This window comes from Thalassophryne amazonica, chromosome 16, assembly GCF_902500255.1.
Source record: "Thalassophryne amazonica chromosome 16, fThaAma1.1, whole genome shotgun sequence".
Taxonomy (NCBI): domain Eukaryota; kingdom Metazoa; phylum Chordata; class Actinopteri; order Batrachoidiformes; family Batrachoididae; genus Thalassophryne; species Thalassophryne amazonica.
In genome coordinates this window covers 33077593-33102417 of record NC_047118.1, presented here as the reverse complement: position 1 = coordinate 33102417, position 24825 = coordinate 33077593, and the positions used below count along the sequence as shown (strand labels likewise).

At 41.5% G+C, this 24825-nt stretch overlaps 1 protein-coding gene across 1 annotated transcript in view; it reads left to right on the top strand.

Annotated features, from left to right (window-relative positions):
- Nucleotides 1–24825, top strand: part of LOC117527670 (alpha-1,6-mannosylglycoprotein 6-beta-N-acetylglucosaminyltransferase B) — a 275993-nt gene that overhangs the window by 47639 nt on the left and 203529 nt on the right. The window contains 1 exon segment of the mRNA XM_034190115.1: nt 17761–17905. Within this exon segment, the coding sequence (XP_034046006.1) occupies nt 17761–17905 (145 nt within the window).

The window sequence follows — 24825 nt, the reverse complement described above, 5'->3', positions numbered from 1 at the left end:
GGAACACTTCGCGTTGGACACGCCATGCCGGCTGAGGCGTTCATGACATGAGAGCCGGCTCTTCATGATACCAGAGCCTGGTTGATGTCTTTATGAGACGAGCGCATCAGGTATTTCATGTAAGACATAAAAAGGAGAACAGTAATCCACGTCATTTCAGTACTTCCTGGTGTATGTCTAGGCAGAGGCTAAAGCCCCATTTACACATAGACGGTAAGAGCTCCGGGAAGCGTCCCAGAAGAGTTTTTGGCCGTCTTAAGGATCAAACGCCGTTGTCAATGCCGGCACTAGGGGGTGTGGCTTAGTTCTGGCTTTACCGGGAATCGTTGAAAAAATTAGTCAACATGTCGAATAATTCCGGGAGCGCTCCCGGAGAATTCGCGTGACGACGGAGACAACGCGAACAACGGCATTTGATACTTTTTAATCGCCGTGTCATCCTGCCCCTTCCTGTAGTGCCGCAGTTTACACCACCATAATTGGCGGCCGGAGTTGTATCCCTAACCAACGGTGTGTAAAACAGTGTTAGAGCCCACATCGGCGTCCTCAAAGGCGTTTTAACCGACGACAGAGGCAGACAAAACGGCAGCGCTAGCGGACAGTACTCCATTCTAAACGCCACCTCCCGGTTAACGGCGTTCCAAATGGCCGATAGGCGGCGGTCAGTATAAAAACGCTAGCGCGCTGCATGCAGGCCTCTCACTCGCGGCCAGCTCCAGATATTTTTGCAGAGAAGCTCCAGTATGCCCCCTAAAAGAAAATTGGCAGCGGCAAGGACTTACCAAGAGGTTTGGTTCAGAAGCAGAGGGTAGCCCTGTGGTGGAGACGAGCAACACGTTGAGGAGGGGAAAAAGGAGAGAAAAGAAAAGGCTGAGAGATGAGCTCCCTCCCAGCTGCTTCAGCCTATTATACTCTGGGGGTGGTGCCTATATGCAAAAGTTCCTGGAGTAACGCAGGATTTGCCTGGATAAATCCAACGGTACACAGGGCATTTTCGGCGGCAGCAGAACACCGCCATTCTCACGCGCGTCTTAACCTGTGATTGTAAAGGATAGAACTGGGTATTATCCCCCGTTGCCTGATGTGTGCTGGATGCTACGGCGTCAAAACACCGCTTTATTCGGCAGATTTAGCGGCGTTTTATCCGCGTATTTGCGGCTAGTACGGCGCTTAAAACGCCGGCGCAATGCCCCGCCCCTTTCCACCATGAAAACAGCTGGAACTACCGCGAACTTCGGTCTACGTACTACCCACCGAAAAAACCGTCTGTGTAACCTGGGCTTAAGTTGGCTCTTTATAACAGGAATGAAGTATTATAAATTTTGGTGTTTTATTATTTTTTTGCTCCGCTGCTGTGTGCATGACTTTCCACATGCTCGCACTGTGTTCGTTCGCGTGAACACAAGCATGCACGAAACTGTCGCAGTGGTATCATGCATGCCTGTCCGACTGTGTGTCCGTTCCCCATTCTGGATCGCAGATTTTCTTCCGGTTTCTGCGTCTTTCGTGTTATGAGTGAAGGGGCCCTTAAATGAGTCCAAAATTGTTCTCAGTCGACTTGGAAAAACAATTAGATACTTCAAAACTAATTCTGATGATGTAGTCTCTGATGCCGTGCACTGACTTAATGTACTTACAAAAAAAAAAAAAGATTTCAGTCCAGCGAAAAATCATGTCAGAAATTAGTCCAGGTCTTCATTCTAACGTCATCCTAACAGCTCTTCATACCTCCAAACAGCTTACAACATAGTAGATTTTTTATTTTTTTTTTGTATGTTAGAAGAATTAGCACCGTCGGTTAACTCCTTCAAATCGTCATCTGTCAGCAGCACAAACTCCGCTATGTTTAGCTAAACACTGCCCCCACTAGTGGGCAGTGGTCACAGCGTACAATGGTACAAAATGTATGGAACTAAATTTGCACAGTAAATGGAACCAAACTGCACGCTAAATGCAACGCAACACAAATGTGATGAATAATCCATGTCATGTGACATACAATGCACCAATCAAATGACAAGGATCCACTCAGCCATTTTATAAAGGTGGATTTGAAACAGTGTGTGGAAAAGCCCACTCAAACTATAGGACATCTGCCTCAATAAATTTTTAGGAACACAATCAGAGTTACAATTAGAGTAGAAAAATAATTTTCTCCAACCACATATATTCCATTTTCATCAAGCAATAGCTTTGTTTCATTAGTAAAAATGTCCGCTGTATTTCCATTATAACATTGATTTTTCAGTGGGTCAACAGCTCACAAACACCAAGATGAATACCCCTTTAAACAGCATGGAAAACCAGAAACTGATGAAATTACAAGTAATTGTTTCTCAGTGACTAATTGGCATAATTTAGAGTTAACTGGAGAAAGATTGTAATGTTAAAACCAGTGCCTTTTTGTGTTTAAGAGCGGCTGGGAGTAGGTTTGGGAGCTGACCTGAGTGTTTTGTGAAGTTAGCCTGTTCTTTTTGGTTCAGTTTGCTTGGAATGAGTGATTTTGTGTTCGGAACAATTGGCTGCTTTTTTGCCTCTTAGATTAGCCCTTCAGGGATATGATTGTCAGGCGGATTGCCTCGTCTGTGTTTCTTCACTGTGGCTTGTATCTGGACCATGAGTAAAGAACTATGTGTACTCACTTAAAGAATGGAGCACGTTTTCTTTTTTGAATGTCCACAAGCCAGGGTCATGCTTAGGAGACATTTTAAGAAGATTCTTGGTAGCATCTGCATCTGAGGAACATCTTGCAGATCGAAATGCTGCCTGTCCTAAAAAAGAAAATGACAAATTTTGGAATCCCACCATGTAGACCTTTTTCCATTGTGACCACCAGCAACTGTGCACTCTATTATACATAAACATACTGTAGCCTAAGAAGCTTAGGATCATACAGACTTTACATCACTGACAAAGTTGGCTCCAATTAACACCCGTGATGGTTCACTCTCTCTTTTGGGTCAGATCTCACTTCCTCTTATATTTTGATCTCATCCTGCATTTGTTTGTGGTTGCTTTCTTCTGATTTCCTCAAATTAGAATTTTGTAATTTTATTAACTACATCACCGTGCACTTGAGTGTATCTCTCCTAGTCCTCTTTGTAAGTCTTCTTGCGATCGTATTCCTCCGTGCTTTCTTGTTGCTGACATTTGCTGCCTCCTGAGTATTTTGTGAATATAGTCTGCTCTCTTTGGATCTGTTTGTTTGGAATGACTGATTTTGTGTACTGAGCCATTGGCTTCTTTTTTTGGACTGTCTCTTTGATTAGCCCTTCAGGGATACGATTGTCATGCGGACTGCCTCTTCTGTGTTTTTTGACCGTGGCCTGAACCTGGACCACAGATAAAAGAACTGTGTACTCACTCCTCTCTCTCTCACACCCATGAATGAAGAAACATTTGTTGTAAACGTTCAGTGGAACATCAGGATCACAGGTAAAGAACTATTGATGGAGCTGAAGTCATCAGAAATGTGGCATAGTCCATCCGTAAGTGAGCACTCCATCATAATCATCCCCTAAAAGGCTGTTGACCAATGATGAAGCCATTGCTCTAAAAATCAACATTTAAAAAGGCTACTCCAAGCATTTTATGTTGATTTTTGGATTTAGGGGTTCATACTTGGCACCACCTTTCCAACCAATCTTAATACACTCAGTTCAGCAAGTTTTGAGATATTGACAAAAATGCAGAAAGCTTCATCTTGAAATATTCAAGAAAGCAAAAAGAAAAAGTAACTCTTTTCTTCGTCGTCATGAAACTTAATTCAGTTGTTTTTGAATAATTCTGATAACTAACAAACAAAGGCTGCCAAAATCATCTCCTTGCTAGGGTTGTGTATTTCCATTAGACTGTGAGGCATCTGATGTAAATTTGCCTTGCTGTGAAATTTCAGTTATTAATTCTTCATAAGGTTGCAAACATTTTTAACACCCTATGTTTGCATCATTATTCTGGGGTATTGAGTGTTGCTCATTGATGGTGGAAAAATAATCTGTAAGTAAAGAAAAAGTTCAGTATAATGACAGCTTGGTGAATGCTGTTTATAATGGTGAACTAAATGGTGATCCATGACAAAACAGAATTGCCTTGGGTCCTGGATGGCAACTACCCAGGCAGACAACCGCTCCATTCCCACATCTTTAAAATAATCATGTTTCTGCTGTGGGCAGGTGAAGCATGTGTGCCCCCTTGGAATCTTTAGCCCCCGGGGTCCTCAACACTCAGGCATATACACTGTAAAAAATTCCCTTGCTTTTACAGAAAAATTTTGGCAGCTGTGGTTATCAGAATAATTTTGTAAAAATGACAGAGAATATGTATATGTTTTACATAAAACCATGTAAATTTATAGTGTAAACCTGTTGTAATTTTATTGTCTATTTAGAACATGAAATCTCTGCAAAACAGTCACCTTATGTTTAATTACCCTCAAAATGTAGTTTAAACAGACACATCACCTCTTTTTTCAAACGTTTAATTATCAGTATTTTACTGTATTTGTGAAAATTCTCATCTGTAAAATCTCACTGTATTGGACAGTTTTTGGTATTGTGGTTTTTCTGTGTTTATACTACAGTCATTTGTAAAATATACAATGGTATATGATTATTTTAACATATTTGTACTGTTAAATTTACACTTCAGTTTGGTTCCACATTTTACACATTATTGCTGTAAATTAAACACCACTCCATTGTTTTTCTTTCTACAATTTCTTTATGTTGTGATTTCACAGAATTTCACCGTTAATTTAACAGAATTGTTTTGTTTTTTTTCAATCAAAATGTCTACCTAATCCATACAGGGTAGAAAAGCGGGACAGCAAGTTGCATTCTAGCATTTGTCTGAGTAATATATTTTTAATGCAAGCGGGTTTTGCGTTTATGCCAATGCTCAAGCTATTTTTATGGTTCTCTCAGCATTGTGGAGTGGTGTGTGTACGTGTGTGACACTCTTAAGTATTTTTTCATTTGATTAGGACAGCAGGGTGCTATTTCAGTAAGCTCCCTTCCCGAGTCTGCCTTTCTGCATCTACCAGTTGTGCATTGGTATTTTTGTTGAAAACACAAAGCACCCATGTATAAAACACTGTGTTACAACACGGCTTCCAATTGCAACTGTGCTTAATCTGCACTGACTCCAGCTCTGCAGTGTTCCACAATGTGCAAACGCAGGCATCACTGACATGCTCCTAAATGAACATCTGTATGCTGGAGAGAAACACACTGAGGTTTTAATAGAAGCCACGCAGTAGCATGTAAAAATAGTGCAGGTAGTATTTTTTTTTCTTTCTAGGCTGTCAGGCACGATAAGGCTCTGCAGCTGCACAGACGATAAGTGACAGAAGTTTTCTGCTCTGATAGCTTCTGGATCTGGCAGCACCCCCAAAGGCACCAAAAAGAAGAGAAACTCAGTCTCAATCAGACTTTTTTTTGTAATGAATATTTGAGTTAAGGCTGAGAGAGTACAACCCCTGGCAAAAATTATGGAATCACCAGCCTTGGAGGATGTTCATTCAGTTGTTTAATTTTGTAGAAAAAAAGCAGATCACAGACATGACTCAAAACTAAAGTCATTTCAAATGGCAACTTTCTGGCTTTAAGAAACACTATAAGAAATCAAGAAAAAAAATTGTGGCAGTCAGTAACGGTTACTTTTTTAGACCAAACAGAGGAAAAAAATATGGACTCACTCAATTCTGAGGAATAAATTATGGAATCACCCTGTAAATTTTCATCTCCAAAACTAACACCTGCATCATATCAGATCTGCTCATTAGTCTGCATCTAAAAAGGAGTGATCACACCTTGGAGAGCTGTTGCACCAAGTGGACTGACATGATTCATGGCTCCAACATGAGAGATGTCAATTGAAACAAAGGAGAGGATTATCAAACTCTTAAAAGAGGGTAAATCATCACGCAATGTTGCAAAAGATGTTGGTTGTTCACAGTCAGCTGTGTCTAAACTCTGGACCAAATACAAACAACATGGGAAGGTTGTTAAAGGCAAACATACTGGTAGACCAAGGAAGACATCAAAGCGTCAAGACAGAAAACTTAAAGCAATATGTCTCAAAAATCGAAAAATGCACAACAAAACAAATGAGGAACGAATGGGAGGAAACTGGAGTCAACGTCTGTAAGAAACCGCCTAAAGGAAATGGGATTTACATACAGAAAAGCTAAAGGAAAGCCATCATTAACACCTAAACAGAAAAAAACAAGGTTACACTGGGCTAAAGAAAAGCAATCGTGGACTGTGGATGACTGGATGAAAGTCATATTCAGTGATGAATCTCGAATCTGCATTGGGCAAGGTGATGATGCTGGAACTTGTTTTTGGTGCCGTTCCAGTGAGATTTATAAAGATGACTGCCTGAAGAGAACATGTAAATTTCCACAGTCATTGATGATATGGGGCTGCATGTCAGGTAAAGGCACTGGGGAGATGGCTGTCACTACATCATCAATAAATGCACAAGTTTACGTTGATATTTTGGACAATTGAAAGGATGTTTGGGGATGATGGAATCATTTTTCAAGATGATAATGCATCTTGCCATAGAGCAAAAACTGTGAAAACATTCCTTGCAAAAAGACACATAGGGTCAATGTCATGGCATAGGGTCAATATCAACGAGCAGATCTGATTTGATGCAGGTGTTAGTTTTGGGGATGAAAATTTACAGGGTGATTCCACAATTTATTCCTCAGAATTGAGTGATTCCATATTTTTTTCCTCTGCTTGGTCTAAAAACGTAACCGTTACTGACTGCCACAATCTTTTTTTCTTGATTTCTTATAGTGTTTCTTAAAGCCAGGAAGTTGACATTTGAAATGACTTTAGTTTTGTGTCATGTCTGTGATCTGCTTTTTTTCTACAAAATTAAACAACTGAATGAACATCCTCCGAGGCTGGTGATTCCATAATTTTTGCCAGGGGTTGTAGTTAGTGTTTTATGCGGGAATGAGGGAGCACAGAGCAGAAGGAGAATGTGTAAATTTATCCTTGTGACAGGTGAGATGGAGAGGTTTTTTCTTTTCTGAATACAATTGTGGAATATACATTACATGACACACTGCCATCTTTTATTGGTGGTTTTTTTTTGGGGGGGGGGTGTTAAGTTAACTCCCTTTATACAAAGAGTAGTGACAACGGTGAAGGCACATTTTGGGGTCAATTGTGCTGAACTGCTGAACAAACATATTTTCAACATTTTTTTAAATCAGTTCACCACGTACAGCAACACATCCAGGTACAGGTGCTATCAAAATAAATATAAAAATAATTAAGCTATATCAAATTAACATAAATTTACAATTTATGATGATTTATTTAATTAATTTTAAGCCTGATTTATGCTTCTGCAACTCTGTAACACCGTGTCATGCAATGACATGACATCAACATGTGTGACATTTTGAAAGTTCTCCATCACTGGATTATGCTTTATTCTGGATACATTTGTCCCTCAACAAGCTTTTCTTTTTAATCAATTTGTAATTCAAAGGTAAGGTGTACAAATTCCTCTTTTTCCGACTCCGTGTTGTAAATTTGCAGACTTTTCTGCCAAATGTATTTGATCCATTATATCTTCAACATACACACTTCAAAATATATTAAAATATGAGTGGAAAGAGTGAAACCAGAACAGTGTAAAATCACAGCTTTGTGACTGATTTGATAGGTGCATGTCAGACTGCTCTGTCCGCTATACGAGGTCTGTCAATAAAGTATCGGACCATTGGCTGGGAAAAAAAAACTGGCTTACCTGGAGGGTTGGAAACCTAATCACCCTCGAAGTACTCTCCTTGGGACTCCACACACTTCTCCCAGCGGTGTCGCCACTGTTGGAAGCATTCCAAAAACGCCTTTTTCGGGATGGCGCGCAGCTCCGCCGTCGTCGCAGCCATGATGTCCTCTCTTGTCTCAAATCGGGTTCCTTTTAATGGTATTTTAAGTTTTGAGAAGAGCCAGAAGTCGCAAGGGGCCATGTCAGGGGAGTAAGGTGCCTGTTGAACCACCGGAGTCTGGTTTTTGGTCAAATAAGTCTGAATTAAATGAGAGGAATGAGCTGGCGCGTTGTCGTGGTGGAGGCGCCAATTTCCTCTGGCCCACAACTCCGGTCTCTTGCGCCGCACACCATCACGTAGACGACGGTGGACATCCCTATAATACTCCTTTGTTATTGTTTGACCCTGTGGTGCGTACTCATGGTGTACCACACCACGGGAGTAAAAAAAAACAGTCAGCATTACCTTGATCTTGCTGCGCACTTGGCGCGCCTTCTTCAGTCTTGGCGATGTGGAATGCTTCCACTGTGACGACTGGAATTTCGTTTCCGGATCGTACCCATACACCCAGGACTCATCACCGGTGATTATGGTGTCCATAAAGCTGGGATCAGTGTGAATGGAGTCCAGCATGTCCTGTGAGACTTCAACACGATGTTGCTTTTGCTCCGCCGTCAGCAACTTTGGCACGAACTTCGCCGCCACTCGTTTCATGCCCAGATCTTCCGTCACGATGGAATGTGCCGAAGTCCTGGTAATGTCCACTTCCTCTGCAATTTCTCGGACAGTCACACGATGATCCCGCATAACCACAGCGTGCACTTTGGAAATGATCTCGTCATTTCGGCTCGTTGATGGCCGACCGGAGCGCGGCTCGCTCTCCACCGTTACGCGCCCGTCTTTAAACCGGTTGTACCACTCCTTAATCCGTGTGCTGCTCATGGCTTCATCTCCGAAAGCCGTCTGGATTTTTCGAATCGTTTCTGCCTGGCTGTCGCCAAGTTTCTGGCAGAACTTAATGCAGTAGCACTGCTCCAAGCGTTCGGCCATTTTCTCTCAGGAAAAAATCCGACGAGGGGGGTGGAGCGCTCCTCCCACAAGCCGTGCTCACAGGCGAATGGCGTCACCGACAGGCATGGAAAAATTCACGCATGCACACGAGGGTTCAACCTTGTGTGATGCAATCGCACGTGATTCAAATCCATATAATTAAAAAAAATAAATAAAATGGACCGTTACTTTATTGACAGACCACGTATGTGAGGGGTTTTTAATGGAAATACATTGTGATTGGACAGGATGTTAATTTTAGCGAAAATCTGTTGTACAAAATCCGTTATATACCGTGTTTATTACATGGAAAACCATACAAAAGCGTCCAGTTTATACAATGACGATTTAGGCGAGTTTCACTCTACATGGGAGTGAACACTACCTTGCAAAACTTTGATGATGATGTCGGCTTCCATCCCACACGGCTGACTTTATTTTCCCAAATTTTTCTTCTCTTCAGATCTGAAGGGAATCTGTACCGCTTACAGCCATTGCTGTGTCTGTTGGTGCATCCAAATGCACAACAACCAGGCATTTTCAGCAAATAAATAAATAAATAAATAAGATGGATTTACATGCATATAGTTTAACAACGAGCGCTATTTTGGCCACCAAATAGCACCATGAGTCACGTTTTTTTTTTTCAGTTCATCATGTCGCTACTCTCTGTATAAAGGGTCTCTAGCTGTAATGCATCATTTTAATTTGATGTCAGACTTTTGAAGTCAATTGAACAGTCTTTGCTTTGTAGGCTAACTGGACCTTTGACATATGGAGTTAAAGTGTTGCTTCAACTTAAAAGTAGCCAGCTGAGGTGGTCAAGTCATATGACTTTTTTCGTTTTATTTACTTATTTATTTTTAGGGAAGGAGGTATTTACTGAAAATGTTATTTTTCCACTCAGTGAGTTAATTAATATGCAAATCAAGTCACTCTCTCTGGTGATATTTTCACTACTGGCATTTCCCATTTGCCAATGTTGGTTAGTTTTGACCCAAGGGTCTTGGAGAAAAAGTGAAAAATATTCTTGATGGCAGATGGATGGTGGAATAAGCATGTTAGAAATTGGTCAAACACATGTTGACACATTCGTGCCCTTTATACCCCTGTCACTCATTAACAGGCTCGAAGGGTTGGACACAAATGCAAAAGTAGCTCAGTGGTGAAACAACGTTTACTGGTAGAACAGGCTGGGGTCAGTACACAGATAGGCAGTCCAAACAAAACAGGATAAAAACATCAGGCAGAGAGCGTGGTCGAAATACAAGCAGGTAGTCATCAAAAAACTGATGAGGCAAACAAAGAAAGGCAGGAATACAAATACTGACCTGGTAAGAAGGCACAAGGAGCATCGAACTGGCGAAGGACAGAGTCAAACCGTGAAGCTTATAAAGCACCCAATTAACTGCAACTCAGAACAGGTTTGTTGAGAAACTCCCAGAACTGGGGCGTGGCCAGACAGAAGGAGACATCCACCACCAAGAACCAAGAGAAGAAGGCAAGAAACAACAGGACAGTGTAAACCCAAGCAGAAAGACAGAAAAAGAGACAGACAGGATACAAAAACCACCCCACAACCCAGGAGCCTGACACTTATAGCCGGAATCACACAGAGTGGCGCCGGACTTATTAATCGGCGGACATCCGAAAAGTGCCGCATTTCAGTTCCAAAATGTTCTGACAGCCATCTGCGGGAGTCCACACAGTTGGTCAAAATCGGCCGGCAGCCCCAAGTGTGACGCACATGTTCAAAATTCTCCGGGCGTGGTCAAGATAGGACACCTATCCGACGGTGATCCATGTGTTATGTGAGAACCATCTGAGTGCAATTTACATATTCCGATGGCGGCAAAACAGGATCCACAATCTCCTTTAACAGTGGAATATTCGGATAAAATGCTGAAACCGACTTCTTCTGAAACTTCTCTGTTCTCTCACTACGTCCTGGATCAATAGAGCCTGAAATGTGGAGGTTTTCAGCTTGAACAGGCTGACGACGGCGGCTGAGAGCGCTGAGCGACGTCTCGCACCGTGGGAAGTCCTTAAAGCGACAGAATCACCTCAAAATCTCTCATCAGCCATTAAAATTTTCACTGAAAACCAGCTTAATTTTTCGAACCGTGTCCACTTCGATGTGTCTCACAGGTTTAGAAAAAATTTTGATCAAACAATGCGCCAGTCTCTCAGCAACTTCTCAGACAAAGGAATTCCGACGAGGGGCTGGACGACTCCTCCCACAAGGAGTGCTCACAGGCGAATGACGTCACCGACAGGCGTGGAAAAACTCAACGCATGCGCACGAGGGTTCAAGCATGTCTGACGTAAAAACATATGAATGAAATCCATATAGTTTTTGAAAAAAATATAAAGGACCGTTGCTTTATTGACAGACCTCGTGTATATATATATATATATATATATATATATATCTATATATATACACACACACACATACACACACACACACACACTGTTCCTTTGGGAGAAAAATGACAACAGAATTATAAGAGGACTCTCTATATGGGGATCAAACAAGCAAAATGCTTTATCTCACACAATTTTAGAACAAGAAGAAAGGCACAGAGTATGAAACGGAGTTGCAATCATGAAGAAATAACTGCTTGGTGCCATGTTATCATACCTTCAGCCCCAAGTCCAAAACCATATGTGTGAAACACTAATTCACTAACCTCTCCCGTTGAACAAATAAGTTACGATTAATGTCGATTACTTTACTGGAAATTTGTTTGTGTTTTATAACAGACTTTAAAAGAAGACACAGCATTCATGCTGAAAGCTGAGGACTTGCAGCACTTGCTCGGTGTTGGAGACCCTCCATAAAAAAAAAGGCTGTGAGCTGAAGTGTGAGCAAACGTGCTCACATTTCTTCATAATAACGTTCCTCACACACACATACACAGCACTTGTATATCGCCATTACTGAGACCAAACGCGCTTCCAACACAGCATGTTTTTAGAACTGAGCCGTACCTACACGTTTGCAATCAACCGTCCGTCAGGCTTCCTTTTCGTCTGGCTTGCCGGTGCCTCTCGGGATGTACTTGCTCCTGTGTTTTTTAGAGTGCTGACAGCGGTGTAGACACTTCAGCATGTAAAGTCGCGCCTCCACCATGTCATTCTTCATTAACTGGTTAATAAAAGGGCAGACTTAGGAACGGCTAATCTCCTCGGATGATCCAATTTTGGAAGTGCTGCAGCAACAATCGATACTCTGAACAAATTTCACTTGGGTCACCATTTGTACTGTTGCCTTCTGTGTGCAGTTTTTCCTCTATCTGCTGTTTATATGCTGAATAAAGGTAAACGAAATGCATCATGCAGTGTGTTGAGATACAAGTTTAAAAATGACGTAAACAAGAAACATTTAGGGAGCTCTGAAATATCCCAAAGTAGATAACCCATTATGCACAAACCATTGACTGGATACCTTGAGTAGAACTTTCATTTTATCTGATGTCACACTGCCATAATTGCTACAAGATGGCAAAATGTTGGAGCCTCCTTAAAAAAGCATCATCACACCCTCCCCAGAGGTATGTACACCATCATGCCCTAATCCAGTCCTTCTCAAATAGTTGGGTACGTGTGACCATGGGGAACATGCTTTTTTCCTGTATTAGAAAAAGTGTAATTGCACATTCACTGCATTAGATGGCAGTGGCGCTCTCATTGTCAGAGTGTGTGCAGGAAGTATTGAGAACTCTAGCATAATGGAACGCAGCTGTATGTCGGGGTTTTTTCGCACTACGGTGGGAGACGAGGAAAGACCGCTATGTCTTCAAATGTTGGCAGCGGACAGCATGAAGCCAAATAAATTAAGATGTCACTTAAAGACATTACACCCCAATCATGCAGATAAGTCGCTTGAGTTTTTTCAGCGAAAATGTGCAGAATATTGCCAGCAATCATCCCGCTTTATGAATGCTGCTTCAGTAAACCCGCGAGCACCGTTAGTATCATAGCACCTTTGCAGAGGAGCTGAGCAGCAGGAGACATGGTCTCTGTCATGTTGGGTGATGCAACTGCTGCAAAAATAAAAACTAATAAAAAAAAAATTAAAAATCACAAAAAATAATCATAAAAAATTCAGCACAAATTGTTTTATTCATTTTTGTTTTGTCGGTTAAAGTGTTTTATTTATTATGCTCCTGAGTAAGTGTTCTGATCAATTTGAATTATGTGTGAAAGGTGGGTACACCCTGGACAGGACGCCAGTCTGTCATAGGGCCACAGAGAGACAAACAAACACATACACACTCACACCTACAGACAATTTAAAGTATCCAATCCACCGAAGCTGCATGTCTTTGGACAGCCCAATGTCAGAAATGCATGAAATTTTTGGGCATGCAGATGTTTGACCTCCCAGTATTGATGTATAAAAAGTTTGACTGTGAGAGCTTTATGGCTCCTGAATTTTCGAACATATACATTTATGCTGGAAAGCAGGGGTGGTGGCCAAGTGGTTAATGCACTTGGTTTCAGTGCAGACGGTTCCGGGTTCAAATCCCACCCCTGCCACATTTCTCCATGTAATGTGGAGTTGCATCAGGAAGGGCATCTGGCATAAAACCTGTGCCAATTCAACATGCAGATCCACCTTGGATTTGCTGTGGCGACCCCGAGTGCAAACAAGGGAGCAGCTGAAGGGACTTACTTTTATACATGTATGCTGTACAGACGGACAGAAGGACAGCAATTTCTCAACAACTTACAGTTGTGAATAATGTTCGATAAAGATACTATCCTGAGATACATTCACTGAATTATGAAAAAACACTTGAATTTGTGTCTTTTTCTGTTCTGTCATTGAAAAATGCAAAAGGAAATAAACCATTCATCAAGCCCCTCCTACTGGTCCTGTGATTGGCCTGTTCAGTTTATGATGCTTTAACAATAAAACACCTTTTTTCATGTAGTGGATCGTAAATGTATTTTAAAGATGTTTTTGTAACCTCCCTGTAGATACAGCTTGCATCTTTACCCACTTTAAAAAGTGCCTAGTGCACAAGCACACACTTTTTTTTTTTGATCGTTGTTGTTGCCCTTTTGTTTAGTTTTCTAGTGAAATAACATCATTCTTTTCTGAGAAAGGGGACTTTCTCCTGGGTAGAGATGAATGAACTGTTACAGAGAGAAGTGAGTCCACACAAACTGCAGTTTCTAAAGGCTAATGCGTTTACACATAGGCAAGACGCATTACGAATGTCATATTTGCGTCATTCTTGGCACATTCCTGACATTCTTAACGTGACTTAATGCATCGGAATAGGTTTGTTAATAGTGCCTGTTGGTGCGTGCTATTCGTGATTATCGTGAAGCATGTTTTTGGCTGTCAAAAAATCTTCCACAAATGTGTCACGCACCACCCTCATTTTGCCTCATGTCGTGGAGGTTGCAACTGAGCGTGTTGATCCGTCTTGATTAATGGTGCTCCTTAATATAGCGTGACAGCGTTCTTCTCCGACGTGCGCACAATTAAACGCTGCTGCACTGCATTCAGTTTCATTGCTGCAGTATGCTGAAGACACCATGTCGGCTAAAAGTCTCGTTCCATTGCTCATCAGCGTGGTCCTGCAGATGTTCCACCTGCTGCATGTGCCTGATGTTTGGGAAAACAAGCGAGACGAGAGCCGTGTGGAGCCACACATCTGGCTCTCAGTCTCCTCCTCCTTTCTGCGCCACTCCATGGCACAGAGCCCAACTAAGCATGCAGTCACAAAGTTCTTCTACTGTGGATTTTGAGGAGCAAACTGGAGCAATCTGAATTGTTCAGCAACTGACATTTAGATGAATATGGGGGTGTGGAGACAATTAGCCTCATTCATAACGTGACAGAACTTAACGATGCGCAACAATGCGTAACATTATTCTTGACCGTGCGTAATGGTTCCTGATAATTCTCCAGCAACACGTGCCATTAATCGTAATGCGTGGTAACAGGTTGCAGCAGTTCCTGAGGACACCTGACGCCTCTGCCTCATATCATCACATTCGTGATCAGCGGCCAAGAATATCTACTTCGTGGCTTTCGTGATGTGCCATCGTTATGTGTAAATGCAGCATACCACAAAACAAAACAAGAAATCTGGACTAACATTGACTTTTGGAGACATCATTTAACCGTTGTCCAGCTTCGTTCCTGTAGCTGGTGCTTCGTCAGAATTTTCAAACTGTTGAAAAAGGTGAACAAATTCTGACAACAACTTCATTTCATCCGTATTCCATTTTACTTTCTGTCTTGACGGTTCCTCATTGGTTGCATAGTTCCCTTACCGTCAGCATTCCGTTTGACTGTCATCCAACTTCGTCCAACCTCCCAAGTCAGATGTCTTTTACAAACATTGACGATATCTGAACGGATCAATAACTAAAGATCCGATGAGCTGAACGTGACTTGTCCATGTGTGGGTCGAAAAGCAACATTTTCATACAGAAACAATAATGGCAAGAATGTTTGATCAACTACTTTTACTATCTAATCTATTTACTTTTACTATTTACTATTTATTTATTTATGCACATGCACGTTCCTGCAGCTTGTGGCTGGGACATGTGTGTGCGCACACGTTGTTGTGGTGAAGACAAACCTGTTGTCAAGACAGCCAGATCCCGCAGCTGCAGATACATTGGAAAGTGCAAGTTGGCTGCAGAAATGGTCACAGGCTGGTGCTTGGTCTGATACCCACTGTCAAGTCACGTCATCATGAATGTTTCATTTTGATTTAGTTTAAAGGGTCAAGGTCGCCGTTTACTTTGTTTTTCTTTTGTTAGTTTCAGCTTTGTTTCATTCTTTTATTTGCTTTGGACTCGCAGGCATTTTGGTGATGGGAGAAGTGCCGGGTCATTCCTCCACTTTAGAATCCTCCACTTCAGTTATATCTAGCTAGTCTGCTCTCAGCGTTCCACCAACAAACAAGAGGCTCTGCTAGCTGCTGAGTTTAATGTAATAACAGGCTTTCAATGAATTATACAAAAAATGCAATTTATTTTGATATTTTTAATTGCAATGTCAAAAGAAAACATGGATAAAGTCTGGAGAATCCTTCCTATATCTTGGCATTTTTAAGACTTCTGACTTCTGGCTTAAGATGTTAAGTATATACATACATATGCCTATTTGCCCTATTGAGGTTTCAAATCCCGCAATATCTTGCAAAACTTCAAAGAGGTCGCCGCGCTGCGGGATGTCAGTAACATTGAGAAATGCATTGAGACGCTCTGATCAGACTGCACTTTAAGCACTGCACACAGATAACAGCATTAACATCGCAACATAAAACTCTTTGTATATTGTGCCTAAAACTCTTGTGAATATATTCTCTGGGTTTATAGACAATGTTATTGCGTTTGTTTTAGGTAAACATAATAGAAGGTCAGGTTGTTTCTCCATTATTTTCAATGGGAATTGCTGTGAAGTACGACCGCTTCCTGTTCATGTCATTCTGAGGGAAAGTGAAGTTTGCTCTTTAACCCTCTGTGGCCGACGCCGTTGTATACGACAGCTAAGACCAAGCTTTACTAAATTCTAAATAACTTTTTAATGATATGAGATAGAAACTTACTTTTTTGGCTGAAAAATTAACTCTGCGGACTTTCTAGCCAGCCATCGGCCATCTTTGTAGTCCTCATAGAAGCTGTGTGATGATGTGCGCAATGTGAGTGTCCAATCGGAATTGGTTCACCGTCACATGGTTTTCCAAAATCCAGTCATAGGGCAGATTCACCTCATGTGAAAAGCCAAAGATTGTTTTCAGGAGTGATATGTTACTAGTTGTCCCATTTGAATAGCCCCCTGGGTGCTCCAATGAGTACATACTATTGGGCTCCAAATGTGCCCTGCGCCATTACGCACAGCGATCACTGAAAGCAGACGGAGCAGACGGAGAGCCTCTGATGACAATCTCATGTGCCCAAACAAAGAGTGTGTAACTATCAGGATTGCTCCACTAGTTTGCATGTGAATGTTACTGGATAACTCTTGCTTTTACCATGCAGACAAAAAACGCATAGACCATTTTGTATATATTATTCAAAATGTACATTTGTGTTTATTGTTTGAACCTTTTTGTTGTACAGTCTTTCACAGAAGACCTCAAATTACCTTTATAAAGTGTCAAAACAGTTGTTTATTATAGTTTGCTGTGTGTTTTGAATAAATGTGTGTGGAAAATTATTTTCCGCTTTACTTTATCCTTCCTTATTTTTGATTGTAAACCTTTATTACACTTATAAAACACAACAAAAACATATATATTCTGAAAGCACAGGTTATCCTGAAAAAGAAGAGACATAAAACTTGATTGTGGGATGCAGGGAGAGCTGTTAATAGCAATAATAAAACATTAATGCCAGGAGAGTGAACTGTCCCAAAAATGCCCTTGGACCCCAGAGGGTTAATGCCCTCAATATTGTCTTTTACAGTTCTGTTTGTCCAGTTTGTTCCAGAGTAATATATATAAAAAGTCTGAAATTCGGTTTACGTTTATTAAATTCCACGCAGGTTAAACATAGGAGACATGGATTATATTTGGAATATTTGTTTTAGTGAGTTTTCAGGGTCTCATGCAGCAGTCTGTTGTTAACGTGATGAAAAGCATAAAAAAATTACATTTTTGTAGTATAATGTTCATTTACAATTGTCTTTGTTGTTTTGATTACAGTGACTCTGGCGTGCAAGGGTTTATGGGATATCTCAATAGGGCAAATTCAAAGTATTTTTTCAAACAAGGCTTTCTTACAAATGAAGCAAATGTTAAAGGCAGGTCCAGCATTCAGTGGGTTGGTCACTAACAATCATTTTGTCAGATGATGACAATGTTCACTCAAAAAATAAAAAAGTATACTATAAATATTTTGCTCAGTTGTATATATGTGTGTGTTTTCAGTACTTGGTGGACAAGAATCTCGTGGGGTGCTGAGGAAAATCAGTGATATGCTGGAGGTCATTATGAAGAGGATGGACACTCTGTCCAAGCTGGGTAACACCACCGATACCCACAGGCTGGACGAACTCAACTCAGCCCTGGACAGGTACAGAAGCAGAATCCATAAATTAAAAGCAGAGAGTTGGTTTGTTTGAAACAAAATTTGTATATGGCTCGGATTCCGGCCCCGAAGTAGCTCCTGTGAAAACCATCCTTGATGGTGGGAAATATAGTTGGAAGTGGTTACAAAGAAATATATAGTAACTGAAAAGACATCAGACTGTCTAATGAAACAGTGGCCAAATTTATTGTATTCATACTGAAGAGATCGGTAAAAGTGTTGTTGGTTTGAAAGTATGCATTTGACGCTAGACTTCATAGCCAAGCATGGTTATTGTTTGTGTTACAGTTAACTTTCAATTAGCTTTTTGTTTGCTTCATATTCGTGCAGTTTTAGATTCAGTTACTTCTTTTGTAAAAAACATCACATAGTTTTAAGAGATAGTTATTAATCAGTTAGCTTTAATCAGTTAAGATGAAAATGGGGACTATCTCTGGAAAACGGGGGTGTCTGGTCACCCCATGCTTCACTGGGCTGCACACGTTCACTAAGTCACCACTATTCTGTATGCAGTACTTAAGTTTAATGCAGTTGGCTGGTGAGATCTGATGCGCATTATGACACAGTCATTTTTTGTTTGACCGCTGATTTCTAAAATCTGCAGCTGAAATGCCCATTATGTTCAGCAAACATTAAAACATGAAACGACTCTCATTGTGTTGGAAATTGTCAGACGGGTGCCCTGATGAAATGGGTGGTGGAATGGGTCAGCATGCAAAAGCAGGTCAAAACTGTCAGATTTGTGCTGGAGGTGGTGATTAGGAGTTTTGTCTGGCATTGGGCTGTCATGCAGAGATTTGGAGCTCAGTGTGGGTGCCAAAGTTGAATTTGATCAATAACTGTAAAGTATATTTAAAAAAAAAGACATGGAAGTGTGGGAGAGATTTGAAAGCAGGCCAAGTACGGAGCCCTGGGGCGCATCGGTGGAGCAGGGCACAAAGTGTGTGAAGAGAATCGTGCCACAGAAGCTGTTTCTGAAGATGGTGATGTGTTAGAATAAGATTCGTTGTTTCTCTGGGCAGCTGGGGAAATGAAAGTTACTGTCCTTAAAATAAAGGGCATGTGGGTGGGGGTCCGTTACCGGACAAGTTGAAGCTGCCAGACGACAGCAGAGTGAGCTGCAGTTGTCAAGGCAACAGACCTTTTCTCTTGCTTGAATCTACTCAGGGTTTGAAGAGAAGCAGCTCTCTCCTCTTTGTTGTTCTTTTCTAGCATCACCCCTGGTTTCTTTACAGTTAAAGAAACTTCTCAAATCTGTTCCACGATTTCTTGCAAACTTTCCAAGTGTCATCTTATTATTTTTACTTGGTGTTTGATATCAGTACTGTCATACGGTTCTAACAATCATTTAATTGGCCTCTTGGGCATTAAAATGGATGTGTTACAGGGGCAAAGGGCAAATTCTTTAAAACTGACGTTGTGGTTTTCACAACAGTCATGACAGTATTTTCCTGCTTCACTTAACTCGTTCAGGTGACTACCCCAGGGACTGCTGGGAAATCATTAGGCAGGAAAAGCTTTGCCGACCTGGTAAACAGATGGAAATGCAATTAGGCTGTCCTCTTGCTCTTCAGCAGCTGAGAGACGTTTTGGGCCAGAATCCCAGTAATGTAAATATTGGTTGGATCTGTGTGAGACCAGGAAGGTCTCTCTGCACACGTACGCACTGTGGGCTGCTGTATCCATGTAATTGCCAATTAATTGGCGCTGGTCAAATGAACAGCATAGTAGGTTTAGCTACCACCTGCTTCCAGGGCAGGTTTATCATTTTGATCCATGCCCAGGTCACAGCCCAGTCCATTAGTTTTTGCAGGCTGGCTGATTGCAATAACTTTGCACAGTTAGAGCGTTATCCTATCTATATACTCTAATTTATTTAGATATATTTAACTAATGTTTGTGTAAAAATGTGTTTTTGATGTTTTCTCATCAGTAAGTATGCTATACTCACCTTTTGAACATATATGAAAAAAACATTTTTCAAGAATGAATTTAGGAAGTAATCTGTGACATTAAATGGGGCAAAATAAAAATCAAAAACATGCAAAATATCAATGTCTGTCTATATGTGGCCCTGTGACAGACTGGCGTCCTGCCCAGGGTGTATGACTTCTGTGACGGGCTTCAGCCCCTCGTGACCCTTAATTGGAGTAAGCAGGTGTAGAAAATGGATGGATGGATGGTAATTTAAACCATTACTTAAGAAATCTAGTCTTGACCCTAGTGTATTGAAGAAACTACATACCAAACTATATATGAAATCTATCATTTTGCTCTAAAATTCTCAAAAAGTGGTTCACAGCAGGTCATGGACTAACTTGGCGAAAATAATCTTTTTGAGCCACTGCAGTCTGCTTTTACAAAATATCATTCCACAGAGATGGCTCTCACTAAAGTGGTGAATGATCTTCTGCTTACAGTGGATTCAGACACCACTACGGTTCTGGTGCTGTTAGATCTCAGTGCTGCATTTGATACTGTGGATCATCATATTCTACTTGATAGGCTGAAGAATCATTTTGGGATTACTGGGAGTGCCCTTGCATGGTTGACATCATACCTGATCAGTCATTCTTACTGTGTTTTGTACAATAACACTACCTCTAACCTTAGTGACATGAAATTTGGGGTTCCACAGGGGTCCATTTTAGGCCCCCTGCTTTTCTCCCTTTATATAGCACCCCTTGGGCACATATTGCGGCATTTTGGGGTTACCTTTCACTGCTATGCTGATGATACTCAGTTATACATGCTGATATCTGCTGGTAATCACATCCACATAAAATCCTTAAAGGATTGCCTTGCATCAGTGAGAAACTGGATGTCTAGCATCTTCCTACACTCAACAAAAATATAAATGCAACACTTTTGGTTTTGGTCCCATTTTGTATGAGATGAACTCAAAGATCTAAAACTTTTTCCACATACACAATATCACTATTTCCCTCAAATATTGTTCACAAACCAGTCTAAATCTGTGATAGTGAGCACTTCTCCTTTGCGAGATAATCCATCCCACCTCACAGGTGTGCCATATCAAGATGCTGATTAGACACCATGATTAGTGCACAGGTGTGCCTTAGACTGTCCACAATAAAAGGCCACTCTGAAAGGTGCAGTTTTGTTTTATTGGGGGGGATACCAGTATCTGGTGTGACCACCATTTGCCTCATGCAGTGCAACACATCTCCTTTGCATAGAGTTGATCAGGTTGTCAATTGTGGCCTGTGGAATGTTGGTCCGCTCCTCTTCAATGGCTGTGCGAAGTTGTTGGATATTGGCAGGAACTGGTACACGCTGTCGTATACGCCGGTCCAGAGCATCCCAAACATGCTCAATGGGTGACATGTCCGGTGAGTATGTCGGCCATGCAAGAACTGGGACATTTTCAGCTTCCAAGAATTGTGTACAGATCCTTGCAACATGGGGCCGTGCATTATCCTGCTGCAACATGAGGTGATGTTCTTGGATGTATGGCACAACAATAGGCCTCAGGATCTCGTCACAGTATCTCTGTGCATTCAAAATGCCATCAGTAAAATGCACCTGTGTTCTTCGTCCATAACAGACGCCTGCCCATTACATAACCCCACCGCACCCATGGGCCACTCGATCCACAACATTGACATCAGAAAACCGCTCACCCACACAACGCCACACACGCTGTCTGCCATCTGCCCTGGACAGTGTGAACCGGGATTCATCCGTGAAGAGAACACCTCTCCAACGTGCCAAACGCCAGCGAATGTGAGCATTTGCCCACTCAAGTCGAACTGGAGTCAGGTCGAGGCCCCGATGAGGACGGCGAGCATGTAGATGAGCTTCCCTGAGACGGTTTCTGACAGTTTGTGCAGAAATTCTTTGGTTATGCAAACTGATTGTTTCAGCAGCTGTCCGAGTGGCTGGTCTCAGACGATCTTGGAGGTGAACATGCTGGTGTGGTTACATGTGGTCTGCGGTTGTGAGGCTGGTTGGATGTACTGCCAAATTCTCTGAAACGCCTTTGGAGACGGCTTATGGTAGAGAAATGAACATTCAATACACGAGCAACAGCTCTGGTTGACATTCCTGCTGTCAGCATGCCAATTGCACGCTCCCTCAAATCTTGCGACATCTATGTCATTGTGCTGTGTGATAAAACTGCACCTTTCAGAGTGGCCTTTTATTGTGGACAGTCTAAGGAACACCTGTGCACTAATCATGGTGTCTAATCAGCATCTTGATATGGCACACCTGTGAGGTGGGATGGATTATCTCTGCAAAGGAGAAGTGCTCACTATCACAGATTTAGACTGGTTTGTGAACAATATTTGAGGGAAATGGTGATATTGTGTATGTGGAAAAAGCTTTAGATCTTTGAGTTCATCTCATACAAAATGGGAGCAAAACCAAAAATGTTGCGTTTATATTTTTGTTGAGTGTACTTTTAAGGTGACTTAACAGAATGAGCTACAGATAGCTGCCAAAAGTGCTAATGCTGTGAGCATACAACATTAAATAAGATGAGAATTTCACTCAGCACAAATACGACTGCAGGGACTTGGATGAGTCATTAGAACATGCCACCACACATCAAACTATATTGTTCCAGGTATTTGTAATAAAATACTCAAAATGACAGACACAACCCTCTCCAACAGCTAGCAGCTGCATTGAGTAGCCTCTGAGTCACCAACGCTAAGAGAGTCACTGGCTGGTTCCCGCCTACTCTGCTTGCGCGGAAAAGGAGGAAGGCAACCAGAAGCGAGTTCTTCTGTTTCACTGCCTGGAGAGCTCTTTGCACTGATCGCTTCTGATTGGCTCACACAGACACAAGCTACAGTATATATAGCACTGGCTAGTTACTGCCTCCTCCCATGCTACTGTGTTTATTTTTCGCTGCATAAAATGCTATTCAGAAATAGTTTGTAGCCCAAGTTGTAAGTGTTTTTTTTCCCCACTGACATGCAAAATTAAAGCAGAACAGCAAAAATAAATAAATAAATGTCCCTACTTCCTGTGTGTGATGTCACTACTGGGCAGATTTCTGCCCGGCTTTCCTAGTGTGCACCTGCCTCCTTTTCTGTGTGAGTAGAATTGGGCAGCACAGTCTCATTTGAGGGTGGGCGCTACAGGGGTAAAAAAATATGGACTCACTCAATTCTGAGGAATAAATTATGGAATCACCCTGTAAATTTCCATCCCCAAAACTAACACCTGCATCAAATCAGATCTGCTCATTAGTCTGCATCTAAAAAGGAGTGATCACACCTTGGAGAGCTGTTGCACCACGTGGACTGACATGAATCATGGCTCCAACACGAGAGATGTCAATTGAAACAAAGGAGAGGATTATCAAAGTCTTAAAAGAGGGTAAATCATCACGCAGTGTTGCAAAAGATGTTGGTTGTTCACAGTCAGCTGTGTCTAAACTCTGGACCAAATACAAACAACATGGGAAGGTTGTTAAAGGCAAACATACTGGTAGACCAAGGAAGACATCAAAGCGTCAAGACAGAAAACTTAAAGCAATATGTCTCAAAAATCGAAAATGCACAACAAAACAAATGAGGAACGAATGGGAGGAAACTGGAGTCAACGTCTGTGACTGAACTGTAAGAAACCGCCTAAAGGAAATGGGATTTACATACAGAAAAGCTAAACAAAAGCCATCATTAACACCTAAACAGAAAAAAAACAAGGTTACAATGGGCTAAGGAAAAGCAATCGTGGACTGTGGATGACTGGATGAAAGTCATATTCAGTGATGAATCTCGAATCTGCATTGGGCAAGGTGATGATGCTGGAACTTTTGTTTGGTGCCGTTCCAATGAGATTTATGAAGATGACTGCCTGAAGAGAACATGTAAATTTCCACAGTCATTGATGATATGGGGCTGCATGTCAGGTAAAGGCACTGGGGAGATGGCTGTCATTACATCATCAATAAATGCACAAGTTTACGTTGATATTTTGGACACTTTTCTTATCCCATCAATTGAAAGGATGTTTGGGGATGATGAAATCATTTTTCAAGATGATTATGCATCTTGCCATAGAGCAAAAACTGTGAAAACATTCTTTGCAAAAAGACACATAGGGTCAATGTCATGGCCTGCAAATAGTCCGGATCTTAATCCAGTTGAAAATCTTTGGTGGTAGTTGAATTAAAAAGTCCATGACAAGGCTCCGACCTGCAAAGCTGATCTGGCAACAGCAATCAGAGAAAGTTGGAGCCAGATTGATGAAGAGTACTGTTTGTCACTCATTAAGTCCATGCCTCAGAGACTGCAAGCTGTTATAAAAGCCAGAGGTGGTGCAACAAAATACTAGTGATGTGTTGGAACGTTCTTTTGTTTTTCATGATTCCATAATTTTTTCCTCAGAATTGAGTGATTCCATATTTTTTTCCCTCTGCTTTGTCTAAAAAAGTAACCGTTACTGACTGCCACAATTTTTTTTTCCTGATTTCTTACAGTGTTTCTTAAAGCCAGAAAGTTGCCATCTGAAATGACTTTAGTTTTGTGTCATGTCTGTGATCTGCTTTTTTTCTACAAAATTAAACAACTGAATGAACATCCTCCGAGGCCGGTGATTCCATAATTTTTGCCAGGGGTTGTATATGACGTATATGGCGTAATTTCTCAAAGGGACACTTTCTCTGAGTTTTTGGCAAATTACAAAGTGGAAATGTGTTGTGGTTTGTTCATGACCCGGAGCTTAAACGTGTCGAGGCGCTTGTGCAGGCGAGAGAACACAGCTGCTCTGATTAGCTGTGTAGGCTAACACTTACCGACACGACCTTTCTCATTTGCCTCATCTTCTCTTCTCCACTGGGAACTGAAAAAACTGCACTTTTTGAGATTGCTCGGTGATTGCAGCTGAAAACAAAACAGTACACCATTTCCCCGTGTGACATTGTGTTG